Source organism: Halyomorpha halys, unplaced genomic scaffold (assembly GCF_000696795.3).
Source record: "Halyomorpha halys isolate HHAL.00 unplaced genomic scaffold, Hhal_1.1 Scaffold350.1, whole genome shotgun sequence".
Lineage (NCBI taxonomy): Eukaryota > Metazoa > Arthropoda > Insecta > Hemiptera > Pentatomidae > Halyomorpha > Halyomorpha halys.
Genome location: NW_027107986.1, coordinates 889953 through 899020, shown reverse-complemented (window position 1 = coordinate 899020; position 9068 = coordinate 889953). Strand labels below are relative to the sequence as shown.

The following is a 9068-nucleotide window of genomic DNA, read 5'->3' as shown; positions in this document are numbered from 1 at the left end:
AGATTAAGAGTCTCTCTCTTTCTTTTTATATAATAAAATTAAGAGTCTTTTATATTATTGAATTTGAATAAATTTCATTATCCATTTGATATTATTAGTGTTCTTTAATTTGAACCCAAGTTATTCTCTTATATTTGAGAAAAGTTAAAAAAGAATCAAAATTCTTTTTATTTTATTTTTTATATTTTTAAAATTATTACACAATATTACAATAATACTTTATTTATTTATTCCGCCTTATCCAGCTCTGTGAGCAATACAGGCATGCAGCTGCAGTTTGATTAACTGCATGCAAATTTAACACTATAGTTTTTGTTTTGTTCTCATTGATTGTTGTTCTCTTCCTATTCCTCTTCTGCTCCTCCTCTGCCTCGTGGTCTTCCAGGAACCAGTCTCTTTGCCCCAGGTTGGGCAGGGCCCACTGAATTTTTCCACCCTCAAACGAAACTTTTGTAATATGGGTAGTTGTGTTCAGTAGAGTTGTCTACTGACTGCCGAATAGAGAGGACGTGTTCAGTGAGTTTTGTTAGTTTTCATTGCGTATTAAAGTGCTAGTAGAGATATTTTTGAGAACAGGAGTGTGACGAACGTTGGTACAGAAGTGTTTTAGTGCGGAGTGTAATTTGAACAAATTCCACCGAACAGTTTTGATGTAATTTAGAAAAGAGTGGGACCACGAGGTGGTTTTCACCCCACTTGACCTTAAAAAAGTCATTGTATCACATCGTGTAGTAGACAATTGTATAGAGCACGGAAAGCTGAAAAAAACGAATACCTACACTATCCCAATCGGCAGACCATAGGGTAAGTTACAGATTTTTAAAGTTATAAGATAAATTGGTTGTTGGAGTGAGGTGCCTGGAGTGGTGTCGCGCCATGCATCTTGCCCAAGAGGGGAAGGTGTATCATCAAGGGAAGTCGAAATATTCCTTCCGGGGCCCATATCATGGCCAGAAATGAAGAGAGAAGACTTTAACAGTAGGTGAAGAAAGAACCGGGCCTTCAATGGTTAATGAGGAGATTTTAACTATGGACCAAGATGGAAAAGGGTCATCGATGGACTTGTCGGTGACTTTAACGCCCGATAAAGTAAGTAGCTGGCCATCGAAGGATAATTTAATAGTCGAGAAGGATGTGGATGGACCCTCAATGTCTGAATCGGACTTTCCAATGACAGATGCGAGTGTGGGGAGGCGAGTGAGCCCACAGAGTCCCAAGGAAAAGAGGAAAAAGAGGGCTAGAGTTGACGATTCCTCCTTTTTGGAAGACAGTCCCTCGGAGAGAGCCAGGACCCTAGCTGATGAAGTCAGGAGATACCTGACTAACACGAAGGTCAGTATTAAAAACCAGGAGCACATAAACCAGAAAATTGGTGAAATCAGGGAGATTGTGGTAGGGCTGGAGGCCAAATGGCACTCCGTCCCTGGTATAGTTAGGGAGGTTGTTCGGGAAGCCTTATACACCGACCAGCTCTACAGCATCATAACCGACAGTAGCGAGACATCATGACGCTGCCCTGGCTCCAATGCTCCTGAAAGGGAGTGAGAACCCCATATGCCGGGGAAGGAACATGATGGAGGATTCCTGCGAGGATGAAGAGGTGTATAGGGCGGTCCCGGGCCCAAGCGAAGAATGATGCTCCCAAGGAGGATTGGGTCCTGGTGAAGAGGAAGAAAGGAAAAGAGGAGGACCAAAAAGAAGAGAAAAAGGGCAAGCTGATGTTCGCCGGAGTTCTTGCTAGTGTCCCACAGGTACCTAGAGAGGCAGAGGAGACTGCTACTTATGTGACAGTCAAAGGTAGTGCGGAAGGGTGGTCTCCGAGCAGGATCCACAAGCAGCTCCCGTCCCAAGAGGAACTGAAGCAGATAGGAGTCTCCATGGTGAGAGTCACCAATGGTAACGCGGTCCTGATAAGGACAGAGGGTGCGGACCAGGCCAAGAGACTCCTAGAATGGGACCAGCTGAAGCAGGGAGGATTCGAGGTGAAGCTGGTGATGGTGAGGAGGCCCCGCCTGGAAGTTAAAGGAGTGCTAAAGCACTGGGACGAGAAGATCCTGGTTAGGTACCCATGGGACAAAAGTGGCCTCAGAAGTGCCAAAGAGAAGGACAACGTGGAGTGGATGAGACCCAGCTTCTCCACTCCTGTTAGGGGTGGGCTATTGATGACGTGAATGGTGGAAGTCCACCAGTCAGTGAGGCTCGCCCTGATGAACTTTCCACAGCCGCACAGCGACAGGATGGTGGATCATGACCATCAGAGACTACCCCCTGCTCTGCCTGCGGTGTCAGAAGTATGGACACCCTGCCAAGGCATCCACAGAGGACCTGGCGTGTAAGTGGTGTCTTGGCACAGGGCATAAGATCAAAGAATGTCCGGCAAAGAAGAAGGGACTGACACCAAGCTGCAGAAACTGTAGCGAGCAAGGCAGAGAGGGTAAAGATTTCCAACATTGTGCGGGCACCAGGGAATGCCCTTCAGTTCGCACAGACGCCAGAGGGAGGCTGATGGAAGAAAGCGTGGCTAAGTGTCAGCTCGTCGCTATGAATCAGCCTTCTGGCTGCACATTCGTGCGTGCAAGGGGCCAGAGTTGGATAGACGTAACACTGGCCACGGCTCCCATGGCGAAGCAAATAGCAGACTGGGTGCTAAGGTCAGACACGAGCTCCAACCACCGGGTCATAGCCTTCAGTGTAGGAGCCCTAGCAGAGGAATGGGGTTTTGTGACCCGATCGGCGAACTGGAGAGCCTTCTCCAGTGAACTGGAGGGGATATATTGGTGGATAGAGAATGGGAGGAGGTGGCGCCGATGGAGGAAGAGTCAGGAATTGACCACAGAGTGGCAACCCTGACGGGCGCCATCACCCAAGCAGCCAATATTACCCTTCAGAGCCGTAGGGCGAGAGCACGTCCGGTCCCACGGTGGACGCCAGCCCTGAAGCAGCTGAAGAGAGAGTACTATAGGGCCAGGCGCAGGTACCAGGAGTGCAGAGATGAAGAAAGGAGGGCTGGACTGCGAAAGGAAAGCAAGCATAGGTATAGGGTATACCGAAACGGCGTGCGTCACCAGAAGAAGTCCTGAGACGAGTTCATCGTCGAAGAGTCAGAGAAGAATCCCTGGGCCAGGCATCCCGTATAGAGTAGCACTGGGCAAGGTGAAACCAATACAAATGATGGCTGCCATCAAAGTTGGAGGGGCCCAGGCAACCACCCGGAAGAAAATGGCGATGATGTATTGTAATATGCTCTTTTTGAGTAAATAATATATTTTGATGTATAAAGGGTTTTTGATATGTTTTATTTTATGTATCATTTTAATATTGCTCATTTGTTTTGTTTATCCAAAAAGCAAGCTAACTAATTTTCATTGTTCATAATAAATTCGTGATTCAAAACAAAACCAAGATGGCGGTACGTATTCTTCAGTCAACAAGTCCGTTGAATCAAGGCCATGTTGAGCAGATTCAAATATCATAAAAACTATTTTAACTCCTCCCGTCATAATTGAAAATACAGTAAATTTAAGAAAAAATAGAAGTCAAGAAATAGTGATAAAGAATAATATTCAGAAAGTAAATCATTTGCAAAAATCCCTAACAGTAGTGCGACAATCGATGTTTACATGGAACATGGAGGCAGGTTTTGGTTTTGGAGAGGCATTCGTTGTTTGGGCGCGCAAGTGAAATGATGTCTCCAGGATGAGGAGGTCCTCATCAATTTCTGTCCAGCAAGAGTAGGAAGCCATTTTGGACGTTAGGACATAACAATAGAAAAAATAAGATCCAAGAATCATCAAAAGAAGATTGTGAACTTGGTTAGTTTTGCTATGGATAAAAGTAGATACATGTGTAAAATAGATATTAATTTAATTAAGTGTAACTATTGTAAGTGTCTGTATTCTGATTGCCTAGCAACAACACGCCCTGAGATTAAGAGTCTTTTATATTATATAATTAATATTAAAATTCTATTATCCAATAAGTAGTAAAGTTCTTAATTTGAACCCAAATTATCTTTTATATTTGAAAAAGTTAAAAAACGATTTAAATTCTTTTTATTTTATTTTTAATTATTACAGTATATTGACTATACATACCCCAGGGATGTTGCGTCCCAGGACAGTGCAGAGGAGAGTATGATGAGATGCACCATGGTGTACCACACCAGGTACTACCTATGCCCACCGTGGGACTTATGGGACCTGCGTCTTGCCGTGGACAGGCAGAGGATTGAGAGGGTTCCGGGACTTGACATCTTGGACAGTGGCGGACTAGTGAAAAGGGTGCGACCCTGAGGAAATTCTTCCCCACCATCCACTCAAGAGTGAGAGCAGGATGGGTTATCCCAGACTATTAGGTCTCGCAGATCCTGATAAGACAGGGGGGATTCCAGGGAAAGCTGCAAAGCTTGAGAAAGAACATCGACCACCTCGCTTGGACGTATTCTCATATCTTTAATGATATATGAACATATGTACGTAGAATTAATGCTGTGTTATACATTTATATTGATCATTATAGTCTGTCATACATATTTACGTGTTATGTACGTAAATACATATTATATTGATAATACAGTAGATATTATCTGTTTAATTAAGTTGCCGAATAGTATGTAAAGCAGGAATTAAGTTTGTATACAGTGGGTATTTTACTGCTTAATCCTAGACAGTGCTAGGGACCAAATCCTCAAGTTCAGTGTCACTCAGTAAAAATAAGTCCCCTGAGACAGGGTTCATATAGTGCTCATGAAGCAGCACCATCTATGAGCACCATGAACCCCACTCCTTCGGGTGTTCAGAACATGACTGTCCCTCCTGCTGCCACTTCTACAGCAATAAATGGAAGTCATTTAGTATGAGCACGGCTACTAAAAATTAATCTTCCCCAGTTTGTTGGAAATTCACAAGAATGGTCACTATTTAGAGATACTTATAAGACCCTTATTCTTGAAGAGACTACACTATCAAATATGGAGAAATTCATTTTTTTGTTAGTCTTTTGTTGACATGGACCTGCACAAGCATTGATTTCTAATGTCAGTTTAATTGAGGATAATTATAATCAAGCCTTGAAATTACAAACTCACCAGTATAACAATAAGAGGAAACTCACTAATTCCTACCTGAAGCGAGTGCTTGATTTCAAGGTTATTTCAAGAAAGCCTCCCTCATCATCACTTAAGGCACTATTGATGAGAGTAATTGAGGCCATTGATTCTCTAAAACATCAGGGTATACCTGAACTAGGAGACTTCTTTCTGTCATGCTTGGTTCTAAATTGTCTGGATCCAACAACCAAAATTCTTTTTTTGAGAAAAAATCTGCTGATGTGGAATTCCCTAGTTATTTCGATTTAGTTAATTTTATCAAGACTGAATCCAAATCTCTTGATATCTGTGGCGAAAAGCCAGGGCAGTTATAAGACCACAGGAAGAACAATAATCATCCACGTGACTCTTTTATTACGGTCAATGTGAACCTGGACTGTGATGCCTAGCATCCAATCATCATTCCAGGAACAAGCACTGGTCATTTTGCCAAGCACCTGGTTGACCACTACCATTGACCACTCCTCCATTGGAATTTTGATTTATTTAGTACTGGATGGCTGCCTTGGCAAGTTTAATTTTGAACCCCCATTGCCGCCACATAGACAATTGCAGACAACCGCATTTAAAGGCTGACTTCCATAGAGCAGGACCAAGAACGGATATTTGTAGACATATCCTCATTATAGAAGTTTCTACAGCAAAAGAATTACCTATAATTATGATAAGCCTATCTTCTAGGATAACTTTTTACTATGGCATACAATTTGCTGGAAGTTTCAATCCTCTGGAGTTGCTGGAGTACAGTAGACGACTAGACACTGTTAAAAGTGGAGAATATGTCATAAAGGGGCATCATGACATACCGCTCCTCTCTCTCTCTTCAACATCCGAACAAACTCTCAGCATAGCATCTGTGGTTCCCTTGCCTTTTATGAATCCATATTGCCATGAGTGACTCGCACTTGCAAGAAATGGAGCTAGACTGATCATAATAAGGTTTTTCAGAACCTTGCTCATCATAGAGAGGAGACAAATAAACAAAAGTCTTTACCAGGAGGGTATACCATGGTGCATCTCACTATAGCTTCTTCTACATTATCTTGTGATGGATCACCTCTGGGGTTTCTCGCCTCGATAAAGACGTTTGCAGCTTCTGCAAGGAAGGTTGCCGGGGGATTTCTATGCTTAAGTGCTGCTTATGTTTGCTGCGGAGTCAACTTACCCAGTGCTACTTGATATGGAATACCCCAGGGATGTTTTGTGGACTCTTCGACCACAAATTCGTCCCAGGACTTACGTTTCCGTGAACACACCTCATTTAAAAATTTCCTAGCTTTGGATTTGTACTCAACACAAAGTGCAGTGCACCTCTTATAACATCTGCACATCTGGTACTACTATAGAACACAATAAATAGTGTTTAATTCATATACCCCCCATCTCTAATTTTTCCCAGTAATACTGAGTGAGACAGAATAATTAAAATAAAAAATAAACTTATGATTACATTGATCAAACCTCATAAGTTTATTTTGTAATTTAATATTTCTGACTCAATAATACAGGTAGAAATTAGGGAGCTGAGGAGAGAGATATGATATCCCTGAAAGATTCAAATATTTGTTCAATATTGTGTTTTTATAATGACTTGAAGATAGGAAAGAAAATTACAATAATACTTTAATAGTATATGAGTTCAAATGATATATACCTTTGAAAAACAAAAACAATAAATATAAAAGGATAAAATAATTTAAAACTTACTTGCTGAATACCAGCAACAAGCGCAGCATGAGGGCGATGTTTTGCCATCTCATTGAGATCATTAACTTCATCAGCGTACTATAACAATAAAATTAGTTAAATAAAGTAGGTTAGGATAACATCTTAAGCTCTTATGCATTAATAAAAATACATATGTTAAATCTAGAATGATACCGATAATGCAAGACTTATCCCATTATTTATTTATTTTAATTTTTCATTTATGAATGAGCAATTATAACTTCCTATAAGTTATAATTTATTGAAAATTACAATTCCACGTCTATATATTAGAAACATGGAGTTCCAACTAACTTTATACATAATTTGATTTTTACTTGTTCATAGCAACGAACATTTGTAACTGTATCTATTTAGACTTATGAAAAAAAGTAAACTGTTAGTTAAAAAAAATGTTTTTTATTTGGGTATATGTACTTTTTAAGCTTACAATAGACTAACAAAACCTGTTTACCATCCCTTAAGAGTTTTTTCAAGAAATGTGCTGTCAAGAGAACAAATGGTAAGAGATAAAGGGGAAACGTACTTATTTTGAAGATCCAAGCTCAGAGACAGAGGATAGCCCATTGCCAAATTTTGGCAACATAAGGGAATTATTTAGCCCTGAAGAAGGAATACTAACCCAGGTATCAATATAAATTTAGATTTGAATAAAGATTGTAAAGTGAAAACAATCAAGATATGTATGGACCCAGCTTCCAACATTGTTAAATATCTGCTTAGTCATAGCATGAAGTGAATCACAAAATGGAAAAATACAAAGATGTGACTTGGGTGACAAATTAGATAGAAAGGGGACCGATTATATAAAAAGTGCGATAAATGTATATGCAGAGAACATCAAATGTTGTTATGAACTTTTTTAACAACCAGAGATAAATAGTGTAGTATTTTTTTAGTTTTGTAATTTCATATACAATTATATGTTATATTTTGTACGCATAATTATTAACTATGTAAAAAGAGTTAGCTGGAAGATCAGAATTCAAGTATTTACAATACTTGATTTAATTTTCTTTTTATTTATAACTCTTTGAATATCTTGGGCTTTTAAATAATTTTATGTTTCACTATTTTTTGTCTTTATGGTATACTTTTCACTAATTATGAGTAGAAAGAAAATCAAAGTTTCTGTAACACTTGAAATAATAAAATATTTATTAGTTGTTTTAATTAAAATTCATAGTTTTCTACTTGTTTTTATTTTTATTTTGTATAATTTCAGTAATAAATATTCTGGGACATATTTTATGAATTTCATTTTCCCAAAAATTGACTAAATAGTACAAAATGTTCGGATCAGATTGACATGGCCTTACCACTTGTGTTCCACCCTCAAGTTTCACCATTGCAGAGCTAAGTTAGAAAAAAAAATTATAGCCCTTCAGAATTGTATAGACAAAAAAAGGCAGAAAAAACTAATAAATTATACTGCTATGTGTGCCGACATTTCAGGCCTTCATCAAGGTTGAATCGATGACAAATAACATATTTTACTGTATATTTTATTTTCTAGCTGTAATCTCAACAATTCTCACTTTAATTAAAAATATTTTAAATAAGTTTAACTAAATCTAAATATGAAAACAAACAATAAGTATATGTTTTTATTTTATAGAAGCATATTTACAAATAGTTGTTCTTCTAACATTAAGAAACAGTGAAGAAAAAAAATAAAGAAATAAAATTAAAGTTGATTTTTATAAAATATTTCTAAGTACATACATAATGTAATACATGAACATATGTAAATACATGAATATTGGTGTTGATAAATTGGTTTTACTTAAATTGAAATTGTCAAATACTAAGAACATCTTCAAAATCACCTCTTTCCAATACTAATCAAATTAAAAGTAGGACTTGAAAACACACACAACAAAAAATATATATGATAAAAAAAGAGAAAGGCTTTATTATCAAGCATTGTATCCAAATATACCAATATATATATATATATATATATTTTTAATAATTTATTTATTGTTATTTACAACTGTATAAATATATACAAGTAAATTTGCTATAGGTGACATAGTGACATGATACGAACATGTGGAGAATCTACCCATTGATAGAACTCCAATAACATTTCTAGAGGAGAAGATCTCGAGGCCATCTTATTTTTAGACGCCTTGGGGGATTATTAGGTAATGAAGGAGAAGCCAGGTTAGAAACAAGTGGATTTGGATGGTTGGGAAGTTTATCATTGAAGGAATAGTATCTGGTTCTG

At 38.4% G+C, this 9068-nt stretch overlaps 1 protein-coding gene across 1 annotated transcript in view; it reads right to left on the bottom strand.

The window, feature by feature from the left end:
* The window catches only part of LOC106681596 (Fibroblast growth factor receptor 1 oncogene partner 2), a 41131-nt gene that overhangs the window by 15005 nt on the left and 17058 nt on the right, over positions 1–9068 (bottom strand). Inside the window, exon 3 of the mRNA XM_014421995.3 lies at positions 6815–6892. Coding sequence (XP_014277481.1) covers positions 6815–6892 — 78 coding nt within the window. The remainder of the gene's footprint in view (positions 1–6814; positions 6893–9068) is intronic.